We start from the raw sequence: 18,353 nt of genomic DNA, 5'->3' as shown, positions 1-18,353 counted from the left end.
AATACCAAAATTTGTCTTGGATGGAAATTGGCATTTCAATGCCATCACCAAGCAGTCAGATTTTCCAGACAGATACCATGAACTAAAGAGACAGTTTTCCCACCACAGCACAAAAAAAAAACCCACAAGAAAAAAAAAAAAACGCAATGAGTCAGCCTTTTCATTTACCTTTTGGTTTAGAGAGTCTACAAACCACTGGTCTCCCAAGAAGTTACATGCCATATCCACATCTCCATTATACACCAGGACACGGTATTTCTGAAAACAAAGTTAGAACATAAGAAGAGTCAGATAACCAAGCCCTTAGACCGAGACAAGTGTGTTCAAGGATGGGTGCCTTGAGAAGCTCATGGGACAGTCAAAACATCCTAAAATTCAGCTTCTCACCATAGTATTCAGCAGCTTTAGGTAGTGGTCTTTCATAGTCTGGTATACACGCCCATATCGTCGATGAACATCAAAGCTGGAAGACAAGAGACAACACATTAAGTTAACTTTTTCTAGACTGTATCCCATCTAGACTGTATTTTTGTTACCTAGTACTCCATTATTCGAATGTCTAGGATTCACACTGACCATCTCACCTGCAGATCTCCCATTGCTGAACCTCAGTAGGTATGTTCAGAGCTTTCCTCACATAGGCGTTATTCAGGAATGTAAAAGAAGCTGTGCTGTTTATGCAAGGTGGATTCATGCGCACAGGCTTCTGGACAAGTGACAGAGCTGCCAATTCCTGCAGATTAAAAAAATAAATAAAACTTAGTGCAAAAAAGTCAAGCGATGAACCTGATCATCCGATAGTAAAACACTGGACATAGTGAAACATACAAGCAGAGTGTTACCGCTAGGCGTACTATGTAGCCACCTAAGGCGCACCGCTCTTCCTTCCTGCAGCGTGGCCGCACGGACTGTGGGTAGAGAATCTTCTGTATTCTCTACCCGGACTGACAGAAAGTGCTTGCTGGAATGAAAAGCTTCCCGTCACAGTGGGCCGAAGATAAAGATGCGCAAAGGAGAGAGGGGGGAAAGAGAAAAAAAATACACAAAGTTGGAAGTGTGCTTTTGTGTGTGTGCGCGGGGAGTTGCAAGCAGCGGTCTTGCCTAGGGTGCAAATTAGTCTACCACCAGCCCTGTATACACAGAGAAAAAAAAATCCTAATATATAAATAAACTCACCAGGTTCCAATATTGAGACATTTTGGGAGAAGGCATCACAGGAAGGTACACCATAATGTGATCTCCATAGTCCCTGCAATAAGAGAATGTTAACGTTAGCTTTACCCCCCCATATCCGAAAATCCAGCATACCTACCCACAAAAACAAAGCCACTCTACACACTTGCCTAACCTCTCCTGGAGCACCCCCAGCACACGGTTTATACAGATTGTATATGTTAAGTCCTATACGGTACACATCATCCATGGCATCCATTAACTGTATGGTAAAGAAGAAATATAAAATAAAATTAAAAAATAAAATAAAAAAAAATAAAAAGTAAAGTACCATCACGTGCAGTGCTACAATATATACACACTGTTAGCCATACAAAGATGTCACAGATAAAGAGTTAGATTGGTTTGCCAATACAGGTGACAGTATGCCAAGCTGTTCTATACCGGTTAAAAAGACGAGCGATCACAGCCTTAAAAAAAAAAAAAAAAAAAAAACACGATTGGCCAAACAGCCAACCACACACCATGCATTGTGGAATCCCATTCACATCATTCGAGGCGTTCAGCAAAATTCCAAACCCTGAGCTCTGCCAAACTTACATGCAGGGAGCAGTTCATATCAGGATTATTGTAGAATTCACAATTTCCACCCGGACAGCAGAATTTTTGCAGTGAGGCCCAGAGTCTGCAGAGAGAAGAATAGAATTTACCAGACTGAACGAATCAGGATTTCCAGTCTAACTATTCTAAATAGAGCTTCAGATTATCTCCTGCTAAAGAGAATCTTCCAATAAGGAGAGCCCTGCACTGCCTGCTTCGCTCAATGCAGAGCGCTTCGGGTTTTTAGAGGAGGTGACCAGCGCCCGGTGTACCCCAAGCAAGTTGTCAAAACATAAGCAAATGGAAGGACGGAAAGGTGGCCCTTTGCACATCAGTTGGGCTGACATTTCTAACAGTATGAAATATCCTCTGGGTTATTCACTAAAGGGAGAATTCAATGTGAATTTCAAATTTAAAGGTCAAAATAGCCGATTGGAAAAAAAAAAATTCTAGTCACCTATGCTTTCCGTTCAACTACTCTGGCCTTAAATTTAAAATTCACTGTGAATGCTCACTTTTGTGAGTAACACTGGCTGGATGTCCGAATAGGATTATTTAGTAAATACAGCCCCTCCCCCCTTACGAAAAGATACTGCAACATTAACCCCTTAAGGACCAAACTTCTGGAATAAGAGGGAATCATGACATGTCACACATATTATGTGTCCTTAAGGAGTTAAAGGGAGCTGCATTAATTATTAAACTCCATTAAGACAAAAACCCAGCATTGAGGCTGAAAGCAGCTCAAATGGTTCATTTTATGCTCTGTTTCTATATGGAATGTACTTGCTGTGAATGAGACATTACTTTAGAGGCACTCGCCCGTTCTCACACATCAGTCAATACTCAGTTTGTAAAGTATGGCCTTCTAGCCCTGTATACTAAAAAGTGATCTAAAGATGAACTAAGGGAAATCATTTAATCATCTTGCCCAGTATCATACATGGGGGAGGCGTAATCCCCCTGCCATTTTCCTTTGTGGAGTTCTGGAGTTGGAATAGAGGATAAGAGGTTATATAGCCACGGAAGAAACATTTTATTGCAGGACTAAGCAACCTTCAGACCTCCAGATGTTGGGGACAACCTCTCCCATAATGCTGGCATAGCATCAGGGGAGATGTAGTCCACAACTCTGGAGTGCCGATGGTTGCCAATGTATTCTATGCATCCATGTGTAGGAAACTGCTGCCACCAAGGGGAGTGAGAATAGGTACAGACAACAGCAATGTAAAAAAAAAAAAAAAAAAAAAAACATACACACACAACTTACTGGTTGCCCAGGACACCATGGAAGTAAGCAAAGAAAATCAGTGAGTTGACATTGCTCTCATAGCTGCTTAGACCATTTCCCACCGCAATTCCCTGGGAAGAAGAGGAAAAAATAAAATAAGAATCACCCCAGCACAATATCTTGCCTGCAAAAGCAAGTATTAGAAAGTATTACGAGTTGGTATAAGGCATTATTACATAGCTAAAAGAGACTTGCGTCCATCAAGTTCAGCCTTACTTACATATGTTTTTGCGGTTGATCCAAAAGAAGGAAAAACAAAAAAAACAAAAATAAATAAATAAAAACCCAGTCTGAAGCACTTCCAATTTTGCAACAAACTAGGAAAAAAAATTCCTTTTTTGACCCCCCCCAAAAAAAAAAAAAAATAAAAAAATAAAAAAAAAAATCGCAGCCAGATATCTCCTTGGATCAAGCAGCTATTACCCCACTAATTAGAAATTATATCCCTGAATGTTTTGTTTTGTTTTTGCAAGTATTTATCCAATTGCTGTTTAAACATCTGTATGGACTCTGATAAAACCACCTCTTCAGGCAGAGAATTCCATATCTTTATAGATGGTACTGTTAAAAAAAAAAAAAAAAAAAAAAAAAACCACACAACTTTCCTTTGCCTTATATTAAATCTCCTTTATTCCAGCCTAAATGTGTGACCTTTTGTCCTATGTATAGCCCTGTTTATGAATAGCTTTCCAGATAATGGTTTGTACTGGCCGCAAATATGATATGTGAAGTCATGTATGTAACAAGCTCCACACACACTATACCACTTCTGACCTAGATGGGGACTCTCCCTGTTGCACTGTCCACACCCACTGGAGATTCTGAAGATTGCCGGCTAGGCATGCAGTAAGACCTGAGAAGGTCCCATTGTGGGACAAAACATGTTGTCTTAAGCACGCTGAAGCTTGGTCTCATGTGACATCCCTCTGCACTTGTTGCTACCAGACTGGAAGGATGAACGGCCTCTCACAATAATTTTATTCCCCTCTCTCTTTACAGACAGTGTTGCATCTTCTGGTGCTTGAGAGGAAATGATTTTATAGATTACCAGAGATGTATTTTATTTCCCAGACAAGCTAAGGAGTCACTTCGTTACTGGAGGGATACCAAATCATCTTGACCATTGTGGGAACTTTTACATCCCTCCATGTACCGCTTGGTGTGTTTTTTTTTCCCAGCAAACCCTGAAATTTTGGACCAGAGAATAGATTCAGGTACTGTTGTCAAACCAATGAATCCAAGAGGTTTAGAGAGTTTTATTTTAATACCCCCCAGTAACCCAATGTTAAGTTTTGACTTGTATGCCTGTTAGTGGGATTTATGGTCTCCTCAGCATTATACGGTGATCCCAATATTCTCTCCCTTACCTTCAGATTTATTGCAGGATCCTGTGATACCTCTACAGCCAGAGATGGGACATACACCCCTGCATAGCTCTCCCCCGTGATGTAAAAATCATTTTTAGTAAATTCCGGAAAGAGGCGGAAAAATTCCTTCAGAGCCAGATAGTTATTGTGAGCAACCTGGGAGGGAAAGAGACTGAATTATTAGCAATAAGGAGAGACAAACCACAAAATATTGAGATCATCATAGGACAAGGATAGCATTATAGGGCTCTGCATGAGAAGGAAGTCGAATAAAACAGGATTAATATGTGATCTACAAACCTATGTACAAGACAAACGAAAACAGCACAAAACAAATGTCTTAAATAAACAATGCGTCAACGACACCAGTGTTGGGGGAGGACACAAGAAAAGGTTTTATATCACAGTAGTCAGAATAGGCCTCTGTGCAGGAGGAATTAAAAGGGAAACTATAGTCATCAAAACAATGTTAGCTTAATGAAGCAGGCAGTTTTGCTGTATAAATACCCCTGCAGTCTCACTCTCAATGCTCTGCCATTAAATAATAAAATCAATTTAGTTTATGCACATACCTGCATGTGACTTACACAACCTCCCTGAACACATTTGCATCTCATTTATTGCACCAACACATGATATACCGTTTTTAGAAGACATAAAAAGGCTTTACATTTGATGTGACATACACACACACACACACACACACACACACACACATATATATATATATATATATATAAAAAATATCCATTGTTTTGGCAATAACGTGTGCATAATATGTCCAGCTTAGGAAAAGTAATTCAAAATAAATTAATTTAGGTGTCTTGATTTACAGAGTACATAATATGTATAGGATTTCAGCTTATTTTGAAAGTTACAGGTCACACTATACAAGGACTAAAATAACATTTCAATGTGAAACAATGAAAATTTTAGAAGTTGACATGTTTGTAAGTTTAATAGAAAACAAAAATTGCCATACAAAAACATCTTTATATATAGTAAACATCACAGGCTATTTTGACACGTTACGTAGCCATTTCACTACCAAGCTCTGCTAAATAATGTAGTAAAATTGTATTTTTTCTGTTTTGACACACACACACACACTTAAAGGGGCACTATAGTCACCCAGACCACTTCAGCTCAATGAAGTGGTCTGGGTGCCAGGTCCCACTGTGATGTAATTCCAGTAAAATACAAGTTTAGCAGGCTAAGATTGCCACAAGGCATATGTATGTATATGTGTTTGTAGTATCAGTTAGTTAATAACACGTAGCTAAGATACTGTCATCACTGTACTGACCAGGTGCAGGAATGTAAGAACTGGAATTACGCGTCCCTCTCCTTTGTATCAGATGAGCCACGTGGTTAGACCGGATGGATGAGTTTAGACTCTATTCATTAAATAGGTTAAGGGTATGTGTGGGTGTAGTTAATTGTGGGAGGAGCTACAGTGCTATATAAGGAATGTACTCTATGTATTCAGTACTCAGACTTTGCTGTATTTTGGTGACGCTAGTCCCTCTGAGTCCCGATCGGTGATCCAATAAAGAATCTCTTCCTTCCTGAAGAAACCTGTGTCCATCTCTCTGTGCTTGGCTTCCGTCAGTTTCTCCGGTATCATTTGGTGCATTGGCCGGGAAGCTCATCGTTCAACGGTAGCTGAGAGGCAGAGGCGTGAGACGGTCTATCTTTGCCCACGTTCTCTACGGCTGCACCCCTGAACTTCTGCGTGGACCTCCCTTCGTCTCGGCGCCACTGGTCTGTTGTCCAGGAGATCATCGGCCTCTACGTGAGAAGTGCTGGGGTGTCCCCGTCGATGAGTGTGAACTCAGGTTCAGGAACGAGGAGGTAAGATAACTGCTGTTTTAGACGGCAGGACCCGCTAGGGGTATACCGATTGTGCGGTAGGCCCAAAGGGGTTTTTGAATCTGTATCTGCCCCCTCTGTCGGAGGGAAGGAGCGAAGGCGCACCGCTCGATCGAACGCTCTTTAGTCAGACCGTTTGATTTGGTTAGTCAGGCGGGGTCCTGGTGTAAGATAGCCCTAGCCGGACACCGGTGTCTTGTCTAGACTAGCGTTCTAGGGTGTATATTACGTTCGCTAGGTCGGAGGGACCGGGAGACTAAGCGGCGCCTGTGTAAATTCGGTTCGCTAGTTCTCATCCTATCTGGGCTAAGTGGGAAGGCGTGTAAATTTGGAACCCACTAGACTTTTGATAGTACGACTAAGAGGCGCCTGTGTAAATTCGGATCTCTAGCTCGTTGTATAGTGCGACTAAGAGGCGCCTGTGTAAATTCGGATCTCTAGCTCGCTATGTATATGTGGTGATTGGGCAGTGTGGCTAACCAAAACGGGTGTATATAGTTTTAGGTAGTCCATTCAAGGTACTGGCCAATAGTTTAGTTGGGAATTGTAAATGTGTTAACGATTATTTAGTAAAGTGTATATCTTGTTAGATAGCGCGAGCTCAGCCGTCTAGCGAGAGTGTTAATAGTGTGTTGCTGTATTATAGTGCACGGTACCATAACCCTGTATATTTACTGACATTATATAATAAGTACTAATCATTGTCGTCCATTGCATGTTTAACACCATAACCACTAATAATTGTATTGTGACCTTAACTTGTGCTTTGACCTATGCTAACCGTACTGTAACCGCTATTTGTAAAGGACGATGTTACTGGGGTGTGTTATAGACGGGTAATTCGTATATAGAGAATTATAGCGTGGGTGACTGTGTAGTTACGCCAAAGGGCATAATATTGATTATATAGTGACTGGTGTAGCAGCTGTGTGTGTACGGGAATTCCCTGAGTGTTTATTGTTATTGTGTACGTTTCACTTGATAACCGTACCACGTGGTGCTGTTGCCAGAGGAAACGGGTGTGACTGTTGAATAGTACGCGTGTATAGTAATCGTTGTCGACAACGTTCCACTGTTAAATATGGGTGCGTCGCAGTCAACGATTCCGGATCCCTTAGGATGTATGGTTAAGAATTTTAAAAAGGGATTCAAAGTTTGTGATTTTGGGGTTAAGATGTCCCCTGTACGTTTGGTCACTTTGTGCACTAGGGAGTGGCCTACTTTGGTTGCGGCATGGCCGCCACGTGGCAGTTTGGATCCAACTCTGGTACAGCGCTTACACGTGGCTGTATCAGGTAGGCCTGAACTTTACGGCCAGTTTCCTTATATTGATTGTTGGAGACAGGCCGTAAATGACTCGCCAAAATGGCTCCGGACATGCCACGAGGAACAGTGTCGCCTCATGGTAGCTAGGACTTGTTCGTCCACTAGGGCTGGTGTTAGGCCCATTTTGGACACGCCCCCTGAGTCCGAGATCCCTTTGCCGCCCCCTTACTTTCCGTTAAGAAGAAGTGACGCAAACGCAGGAAGTCCTGTAACCCTTCCCTCACTACCCCCATCCACTTCCGCTTCCTCCTCCAGTGCAGGATCCACCCCCCCTCGTACTAAATCCCCCCTTCCGGAACCAGACAGACCAACCTCCATTAAAAATGAATATCCTGATTTGGCGCCACTTCAGACTTCCGGTCAAGCTTCATCTAGCTCGGCCCGAAGTGTTCTATTCACTACCTTTTCCCAAAACCAACCTCCCACATCCCCATACCCTATCTCTCCCCGACCGGAACCCATGACTGACGCTTCCCTACGTAGCCCCATCCAAACCCGACAGTTGACTGGTGCCCAACAATTAAAGCACTATCAGATGCCTCTTCGCTTAAATCCCGGGTCAGCTTATATCGATGCCGCAGGTCAAATGGCACACGCTGACCCTGTCTTCGTATATGTCCCTTTCACCACTACCGACCTTTTAAACTGGAAGACCCATAATTCCTCGTATACTGAGAAACCACAAGCCATGACTGATCTGTTCACCTCAATAGTACAGACGCATAATCCGACATGGGCTGATTGCCAGCAGTTACTAATGACTTTATTTAACAATGAGGAAAGGACAAGAATAAATCAAGCAGCCATTAAAGCATTAGAAGATAGAGCCCGTGCTTTGAACCAAGCTAATCCAGCAGCATGGGCCGCAACACATTATCCCAACACTGATCCCGATTGGAACGTAAATGGTGCTGATATGGTTCAACTCAGAGCCTATAGAGACGCTATAATTGCTGGCATGAAAGCCGGAGGAAAGAAAGCCATTAACATGTCGAAGACAGTTGAGGTGATCCAGAAAAGCGATGAAGCGCCCAGTGTCTTTTATGACCGATTATTGGAGGCGTACCGCTTGTACACCCCCTTTAATCCGGAAGACGCAGACAATTCCCGAATGGTGAACTCCGCCTTTGTCAGCCAAGCTTACGGAGATATTAAGCGCAAGCTACAAAAGCTAGAAGGGTTTGCAGGTATGTCAATCACCCAACTAATGGAGGTAGCTAATAAGGTGTATATGAATAGGGAAACAGAAAGCAAGAAAGAGGAGGAGCGCAAGATGCGTAAAAAGGCTGATATGCTAGCGGTAGCGATCGCAGGCGTAGATAAACGGGGCCCAGATAGAGGCAATAATAGATGGAGTAGGGAGCCTTTGAGTAGGGATCAGTGTGCGTATTGCAAGGAAGAAGGGCATTGGAGGAACGAATGTCCGCAAAGAGAGCAGTACGAGAGGGTCCTACCCAGGGCAGGCTACGGAAACTTTAGAGGCAGAGCGAGAGGTAGAGGAGGCCCCGGAGGGAGTAATGGTTATAGAGGGAGTAATGGGAACAGAGGAAGTGTTAGGGAAGACAGATATATTCCAGCAGCGCAAAGGTCCCGCGATAGAGAAGGTAGGGACTTCGTAGGATTGGCTGACACGGTCATGGAGGACTATTGATACCGACCGGGCTCCATCCCCCTTGGTCGAGCGGAGCCTATGGTCGATGTATCAATAGGGGGGAAAAGGAGTGCGTTCATGATCGACACTGGTGCTGAACATTCAGTGGTGACTAATCTAGTTGCTCCTCCATCTGGAAGGACTATTACTGTGATAGGAGCAACTGGAAGAAGTGCTGAAAGACCGGTTCTTAAAAGTCGACTCTGTACATTGGGAGGCCACGTAGTAAAACACCAATTCCTTTATATGCCTGAATGTCCAGTCCAATTGCTGGGACGTGATATGCTATCCAAATTACAAGCGCAGATTACGTTCCTACCAGATGGAACAACATCTTTAAAGTTTAATGGACCTTCAGGTATTATGACTTTATCCGTACCAAAGGAAGAAGAGTGGCGACTTTATACAGTGTTGACTAGCCAAAACCCTAGGAGTGATGAGACATTGTTTAACATACCAGGAGTTTGGGCAGAGAACAACCCACCAGGACTGGCCCGCAATATTCCACCAATAAAAATTGAACTGAAACATGGGGTTTATCCAGTGAGCCTAAGACAATATCACATTCCGCAGAAGGCTAAGAAGAACATCCAATCCTATCTGGATAAGTTCATACGGTATGGTATCCTAAAATTCTGTACTTCCCCCTGGAACACCCCATTGCTGCCTGTTCAAAAGCCCGGCACAGATGAGTATCGACCTGTGCAGGACTTAAGAGCAGTCAATGATGCGGTTGTTAGCATACATCCAGTTGTACCCAATCCATATAACCTGCTTGCTTTAATTCCGGGCGGGGCTACTTACTTCACAGTCTTAGATCTCAAAGATGCCTTCTTTTGCCTCCGAATTGCCGCAGAAAGTCAATGTATTTTCGCTTTCCAGTGGGAGAACGCTGTAACGGGCTCAAAACGCCAAATGACTTGGACAAGACTGCCCCAAGGGTTTAAAAATTCACCTACCCTATTTGGTTCAGCCCTAAGTCAAGATCTATTGGATTTCGAGTCCATCCCAGGAGAGTGTGTATTGTTACAATATGTAGATGACTTGTTGATAGCAGCAGTTACAAAAGAAATCTGTCAGCAAGCAACGCACGATCTACTACACATTCTCTGGAAGGCAGGATACAAGGTGTCTAGAAAGAAGGCTCAGTTGTGTTTGCCAACTGTCAAGTATCTAGGATTCCATATCTCTGAAGGTCAAAGAATTATGGGGCCAGAGAGAAAAGAAGCTGTCTGCCAAATACCAATACCCAAGAATAGAAGACAAGTGCGAGAATTCTTGGGGGCAGCAGGCTTCTGTAGGATATGGATTCCCAGCTATGCGATACTAGCAAAACCTCTGTACGCAGCTATCAAAGGTACAGAGCACGACCCCTTCTTATGGACCCAAGAACAGCAAACGGCATTTGAAGATGTGAAGAAGGCTTTGATGAGTGCCCCAGCATTAGGTCTACCTGATCACACACGACCATTCTACTTATATGTACACGAGCAAAGAAGAATGGCTGTGGGAGTATTGACACAGTACTTGGGATCATGGCAAAGACCTGTTGCCTACATGTCTAAGCAACTGGATGCAGTGGCCAGCGGACTTCCACCTTGTCTAAGAGCCGTAGCTGCAGCCGCCCTGCTAGTAGCTGAAGCCGATAAACTCACTCTGGGTCAAGAACTTTATGTACGAGTCCCACATGCAGTACAGACGTTGTTGGATTACAAAGGAAATCATTGGTTTAGTAATAGCCGTATGACCAAGTATCAAGCAATGTTGTGTGAAAACCCAAGAGTGCATTTAGAGACTGTAAACACCTTAAATCCAGCTACCCTTTTGCCACAACCTACTGAAAGTCAACATGATTGTTTGGAAGTAATGGATGAAGTATTCTCAAGTAGACCAGATCTTCGTGATTTTCCCATCCAGAACCCCGATGTTCAATATTACACCGACGGCAGTAGTTATGTGAAAGAAGGGATCCGCTATGCAGGATATGCAGTAACAACCATAGACAAGGTGATAGAAGCTCGGCCACTGGCGAAAGGAACATCAGCACAAAAGGCAGAATTAATAGCACTAACACGAGCGTTACAATTGGCTGAAGGTTTAAGAGTAAATATCTATACGGACTCTAAGTATGCGTTTTTAACCACTCATGCCCACGGAGCTTTGTATAAAGAAAGAGGACTACTGAATTCAGAGGGCAAAGAAATCAAGTACGCAGCTGAAATCCTACAACTATTGGAAGCAGTGTGGGAGCCGAAAGAAGTCGGTATTATTCATTGTCGAGCACATCTGAGAGGTGATGGTGATGTAACCAAGGGAAATCGGATGGCAGATAGTGCAGCTAAGCGTGCTGCTGAATCAGGAAGACAGGAGTATGTGGGGCATATAGCTGCTCTTATACCAACTCCACTGTCCCAATGGACTCCAGTTTATACAGCTCAAGAAGAGGAGTGGTTAAAGACTGAACCGGGAAAGTATCTGGAGAACAAGTGGTATCAGCTAGAAGATGGAAGAATAGTTATACCAGCATCGCTAGCGGTAGAAATTGTCCAAAATTATCACAACGGGACACATTCTGGGAGAGACAGTACTGAAGAATCTCTTAGAAAACATTTCTACATACCAAGATTGTCCAACTTGACTCAGGCCATTGTACGCAGATGTGTAACGTGTGCTAAGAATAATGCAAGACAAGGACCAGTAAAGCCACCAGGAGTTCAGTTTATGGGGGGACTCCCCATGTCCGATCTACAAATAGACTTTACAGTGATGCCTAAATCGGGTGGACATCGTTACCTGCTGGTAATTGTGTGCACCTATTCAGGCTGGGTAGAAGCATGTCCTACTCGTACAGAGAAAGCAGGAGAAGTTGTGAGATTCCTGCTACGAGAAATAATACCCCGATATGGACTACCCTGTTCTATAGGATCAGACAATGGTCCAGCTTTTGTTCATCAGTGCCTACAACAACTGACTCATATGCTTGGTATAAAGTGGAGGCTTCATACTGCATATAGACCCCAGAGTTCTGGTAAGGTAGAGAGAATGAATAGAACTATAAAGAACCAGTTGGCTAAAATGTGTCAGGAAACCCAACTTAAGTGGAACGTTCTCTTACCCATAGCTTTATTGCGAATCCGCAGTACCCCTACCAGAAGGATGGGCCTCTCTCCTTTTGAAATCATGTATGGGCGACCACCTCCCGTACTTGGTAACTTAAGGGGGGACTTGAGTCAGTTGGGAGAAGGAATTACCCAGCAGCAGGTTGTAGAGTTGGGTAAGACTATGGAGGAGGTACAGAAATGGGTACAAGATAGATTACCTGTGAATATTTATCCCCCTGTTCATAGTTATCATCCAGGAGATCAAGTGTGGATTAAAGAGTGGAATAATGTACCGTTAGGGCCCAAGTGGAGAGGTCCTTATGTTGTTCTTTTGTCTACCCCTACAGCAATAAAAGTAGCAGAAGTGACTCCGTGGATACATCACTCCAGGGTTAAACCAGCAGCAGTCGATTCTTGGCAAGTTACAGTAGATCCAGAGAATCCCTGCAAGATCCGGTTAAAACGCACTACTCAGTCGGAGTAACGAGGAATTATTGTGGATTACAAATTTTATTGTTACAGGTGTGAGTGAGAAGGCCATAATAAAGCCTGTCCGCTTACCATCACATAGTGTATAAGCCAGGAAAGTCTCGAAGGGACACCTGTGAAGACGAGCAGAACTCCATTCCCTGCAGCCCTCACATCCTGGAAGCTGAGGTTCCATCGCACGGACGAAGACTGAGGATGACGGCGAAAGATGTGCTTTTGATTGTGTTTATTTACATGTGTTTTTATATTCAGGAAGGTAGAGGTACCGACACTCCTAGCTGTGAGGTATGCATTAAGACTACGAGAACAGGTAACCATATTTCCCAAACCCTAATTTGGCATTCACAATACGAGTGTAAAGGAGATGTATCGAGATGTAGATACTTAAATATAGATTATAGTGTGTGCCATTTAGGAGTAGGAGAACCTAAGTGCTTCAGTCCGGAGTATCAACCTCGTACAATCTGGTTGACTCTCAGGAATGGAGATCCTCAGGGGACCCTAATTAATAAAACGGTGTTAGAATCCGTACATTCTTCGGGTGTTCTGCTATTTGATGCGTGTAAAGCGATATCGAGTGGTAGAAAGCCGTGGAATGTATGTGGGGATCTTAGATGGGAGAGGACGTATGGGTCTAACGATAAATATATTTGTCCCAGTAGCAAAAATAAATATGTAAGTCCTAGATGCCCAAATAGAGATTATAACTTTTGCCCATATTGGTCTTGTGTGGGGTGGGCAACTTGGGGACAGACAGTAGACAAAGACATGATAGTGACTAAGTTGCCGACTAGCCCTTATTGTAAGTCTATGGAATGCAACCCAGTCCATATACTCATTAATAACCCCGACAAGTTCTTAGATAAGTATGGAAATTTATTTGGGTTTCAAATATACGGGACGGGTTTAGATCCTGGGACATTATTGTTTATAGGAATAGAGACTGATACGGTATCCTCCCAGACTCATCAAGTATACCATTCCTTTTACGAAGAGATGAGTATAGATAATAAGATCCCCCATAATGCTAAAAACCTGTTCATCGATTTAGCTGAAAGTATTGCCGGTAGTCTTAATGTTACCAACTGCTATGTGTGTGGAGGTACTAACATGGGAGACCAATGGCCTTGGGAAGCAAAGGAGGTAATGTCCGGTTCTGAGGCAGTTGACCAATTAATATCTACACAAGCCGATTATCATATGAGTGTTAGAGGTAAATCTGAGTGGAGATTAAAGACCTCCATCATAGGTTATGTTTGCATAGCAAGGAAAGGAATGATGTATAATACTTCTGTAGGAGAATTAACTTGTCTAGGGCAAAAAGCTTATGATGATGATACAAAGAATACAACTTGGTGGTCGGCTTCAAATGTCTCAGAACCATCTAACCCGTTTGCTAGATATGCCAATTTAAAGGATGTGTGGTTTGATCTATCCATCACATCTACCTGGAGAGCCCCAGCAAATTTGTACTGGATCTGTGGTAAGAAAGCCTATTCGGAGTTGCCACAGGACTGGGAAGGGGCATGTGTGTTGGGTATGCTCAAACCATCCTTCTTCTTGTTACCGATTGAAACAGGTGAGACTTTAGGTGTTAAAGTGTATGATGTGAATCATAGGAAGAAAAGGGGACCCATAGAGATAGGCGCCTGGGAAGATAATGAATGGCCTCCCCAGCGTATTATAGATTATTATGGGCCAGCCACGTGGGCTGAGGATGGTACCTTTGGTTATAGAACCCCTATTTATATGCTCAACCGTATTATAAGATTACAGGCGGTGGTTGAGATTATCACAAATGAGACATCACAAGCGCTCAATCTTCTAGCGAAGCATAACACCAGGATGAGGACAGCAGTCTACCAAAATAGATTAGCCTTGGATTACCTTTTGGCAGTAGAGGGAGGTGTATGTGGGAAGTTTAACCTAAGTAATTGCTGTCTTCAAATAGATGACGAAGGGCAAGCAATAGCTGAGCTTACTAGCCATATGGTTAAACTAGCGCATGTGCCTACTCAGGTATGGAAAGGGTACAATCCAAGTAGTTGGTTTGGTAGCTGGTATGAGTGGTTTGGAGGGCTTAAGGCAGTGGTAGGTGGAGTCCTACTGATTTTACTGTTGTGTCTACTCCTACCGTGTCTTATACCCTTAGTAGTTAGGTCTGTGCAAAGCCTGATAGGAAGTATAGCAGAGAGGAAGGCTGCTGCACAGATAATGGCGATATATAAGTATAAGGCTCTAGATCAGGGAGAACCAATGCAAGAAGATGAATGTTGAAGATTCACATCATAAGATAAGTCTGGTCTGGTTCATGGTAACCTGAGGTATATGCAAACCAAGGTTAAGTGATGCCTCAAGTAATTGTGAAATATCAGAGGCATCAAAGGGGGGAATGTGATGTAATTCCAGTAAAATACAAGTTTAGCAGGCTAAGATTGCCACAAGGCATATGTATGTATATGTGTTTGTAGTATCAGTTAGTTAATAACACGTAGCTAAGATACTGTCATCACTGTACTGACCAGGTGCAGGAATGTAAGAACTGGAATTACGCGTCCCTCTCCTTTGTATCAGATGAGCCACGTGGTTAGACCGGATGGATGAGTTTAGACTCTATTCATTAAATAGGTTAAGGGTATGTGTGGGTGTAGTTAATTGTGGGAGGAGCTACAGTGCTATATAAGGAATGTACTCTATGTATTCAGTACTCAGACTTTGCTGTATTTTGGTGACGCTAGTCCCTCTGAGTCCCGATCGGTGATCCAATAAAGAATCTCTTCCTTCCTGAAGAAACCTGTGTCCATCTCTCTGTGCTTGGCTTCCGTCAGTTTCTCCGGTATCACCACAGGTTTTAACCCTTCAGATGCAAACATAGCAGTTTCAGAGAAAGGGCTATGTTTACATTTGGGGTTAAGCCAGCCTCTAGTGGCTGTCTTCCAGACAGCCACTAGAGGCGCATCTGCGACACTGAAGGCAAATGATGCCTCCATCGCGCAGGAGCATCCATAGGAAAGCATTGAAAAATGCTCTCCTAGTGACAGCTTGAATGCGCGCGCGCACACACACACACACAGAGAGGGAGCTGACGTCGGCGGAGTAGGAGGAGAGATCACCAGCGCCGAGGGAGCCCAGCGCTGGTTAAAGGTAAACTGCTGAAGGGGTTTTAACCCTTCAGCGCCATGGGAGGGGGACCTTGCATGTGCGGGCACCCTCAGGGCATTATAGTGTCAGAAAACCTGCTATGTTTTCCTAACACTATAGTAATCCTTTAAGGTTTTTTTAGTGTGTATTTCGTAAAGCTTGTGTGTGCGCTATTCCTGTACAAAACCCTATACTGTGTTCAGTTACATCTTCTCTGTGCAACAGTACCCTGGGATTAACTGGGCACGGGGCAGCTGCCCCATTTGCCCCGCGTTAAAGATGGCCCTGGTCTTCCGTTTGAGAAAGCAGACACTCCAGTGAGTCCAGCCATTATTCATCAATTTATGTCAAAGTTTGTGGTGAGAGAATAAAAAAAAAAAAAAAAAAAAAACACGCATACATGTTGATGGGTATTTCATACATTTGATATGTGCCATGATCATAAAATTGCATAGATTATGCTCAGTTACATCTTCGGAGTAAAATATGCGAGGCAGCATTAACCCAATGAATGCCGGAATCGTGGCAATCTGGGTTTAATTTTAGTAAATGATGGAAATGTTCTGTCTTACGTTGCAAAGGGGTTAACTCCTAAATGGCAGAGAATTGAGCATGGAGACAAGGTGCATGATCTATACACCAAAACTGCTTCAATCAGCTCAAGTGGTTTTGGGGAATCTAGTGTTTCTTAAAGAATAAATAAACCACACACAAAACACTTACCTCTGTGTCATTTGTTTTATATTTTTTATCATCAGAATAAGAGAAACCAACACCAGCTGGGGACTCCAAGTACAGAACATTGGCAATCTGTGTGGGAGTGAAAATAAAGTTATAGCTCTCTCAATACACGGTGTACAAAATAGAGAAATTATTTGTCACATTACTCGGGAATAAAGGGGGGAAAAATAAATAGTCACCTTGTTCCAGGAGTAGGGATTAAATTCTAATGTTACACCATCTGGCTGGATCTGAAACACAAGGTAAAAAAAAACAAAAAAAACACCACCACCACCACACAATAAGGTTTATTAAATGCCAAGTACAGGGTGCATTCAGACATGTATTGTAGAGGGGGGAGAAGAGGTTCTTGGTTGCACACACCAAGAAAGGGCCATGTTCAGTTAGAAGTCCATTCACTGAGCTGCATCCAGGACCTCCATTTAGCCACAAGACAAGGGGTACAGAATTGGGGTCCGCCTCGGACTCCACAAACCTGCAGAGAACAAAGCTTGGAAGTAAAAACTGAAAGACCAAGGGTTAGTGAGGAACTTGAAAATATTAAGACCCCACTCACCAGTAATGAAGATGTTTACCTCCTGGCACAGTCAGAAATCCTGAATACTGCTGGAACGATGGCTGCTTGGCAAGACCAGGCATGTATACAATCTCATCTCCTGATGGCGCCCCTTCCACCAACACTGATCCAAGCAGCAAACAAGACAGCAGAACCAGCGCCATCTGCAAATAAGTAAGGTGACCCTAGGAGTTACCTGGAGGAGGGCTTGTCAAAACACACAAAAAAAATGTATTCACAAAAGAGTGAACAGTTAAAAAAAAATATATGTGATCCCATTTCTGCCCTTCACACTTTAGTAAAAAAAAAGTCTGATTTAAGAAAAATAACCGGACAGCCCAGCTTCTAATGGACTAGAACTCTAATGATGCCCAGACAACTAAAAGCATTAGTCACCTTTCAGATATCCCATTCCTCTTATCAAGTCCTCATAAAAACTATTAAAAAATAAATACATATATATATATATATAAATATATATATATATATATAATAACTTTTACCCACTTTCTATGCTGGTCCCACAGCAGCCCATTTTTAAACACACTTACCCCTCTCATGGTTTTTACTGTCTTAGGCAAGTCCCCCTTAGTAGTATTTCCTAATAAGATTTCGCTCCAATTTTACACAAGCCTTACCTCATTAACCATTACAATGCCTATTCACCCATATAAAGCATTTAATCACGAATTTACCCTGAGTGAATTTTCACTCACCTCTCCCTCCAGACTGCAGTCATATGACTGGATGTAGGTCAGTGACGGCAATTAGCAGCCTGGACTTTAAACACAAATTGCGTCAGCTGCGCTAATTTGCTGCTATCTCTTCCCCTTGATTAAATTCGTTTTCAGAGTCTGTCAATAGAATGTCAGAGACAATTAAAGGGACACTCCAGGCACCCAGACCACTTCTGCCCATTGGAGTGGTCTGGGTGCCAACTCCCACTACACTTAACCCTGCAAGTGTAATTATTGCAGTTTTTCAGAAACCGGGGATTGGGAGGTAGAAGGGACCTGCAGTGCCAGGAAAACAGATTGTTTTCCTG

The 18,353-nt window shown here is 43.0% G+C and overlaps 1 protein-coding gene across 1 annotated transcript in view; it reads right to left on the bottom strand.

The window, feature by feature from the left end:
- LOC134614902 (lysosomal protective protein-like) overlaps positions 1-18,003 on the bottom strand; it is a 30,225-nt gene extending 12,222 nt beyond the window's left edge. The window contains exons 1-13 of the mRNA XM_063459158.1: positions 17,947-18,003; positions 17,309-17,472; positions 17,116-17,227; positions 16,932-16,982; positions 16,735-16,821; positions 4,432-4,587; positions 3,044-3,135; positions 1,774-1,858; positions 1,344-1,435; positions 1,177-1,249; positions 585-733; positions 388-463; positions 169-258 (exon numbers count right to left, since the gene is read on the bottom strand). Coding sequence (XP_063315228.1) covers positions 169-258; positions 388-463; positions 585-733; positions 1,177-1,249; positions 1,344-1,435; positions 1,774-1,858; positions 3,044-3,135; positions 4,432-4,587; positions 16,735-16,821; positions 16,932-16,982; positions 17,116-17,227; positions 17,309-17,472; positions 17,947-17,958 — 1,239 coding nt within the window. The 5' untranslated portion in view covers positions 17,959-18,003. The remainder of the gene's footprint in view (positions 1-168; positions 259-387; positions 464-584; positions 734-1,176; positions 1,250-1,343; positions 1,436-1,773; positions 1,859-3,043; positions 3,136-4,431; positions 4,588-16,734; positions 16,822-16,931; positions 16,983-17,115; positions 17,228-17,308; positions 17,473-17,946) is intronic.
- Positions 18,004-18,353: the final 350 nt, after the last annotated feature.

This window comes from Pelobates fuscus, chromosome 6, assembly GCF_036172605.1.
Source record: "Pelobates fuscus isolate aPelFus1 chromosome 6, aPelFus1.pri, whole genome shotgun sequence".
In the NCBI taxonomy this organism is placed as follows: Eukaryota; Metazoa; Chordata; class Amphibia; order Anura; family Pelobatidae; genus Pelobates; species Pelobates fuscus.
Note: the sequence above shows the minus strand (reverse complement) of the source record. Positions and strands in the feature narration are given on the sequence as shown.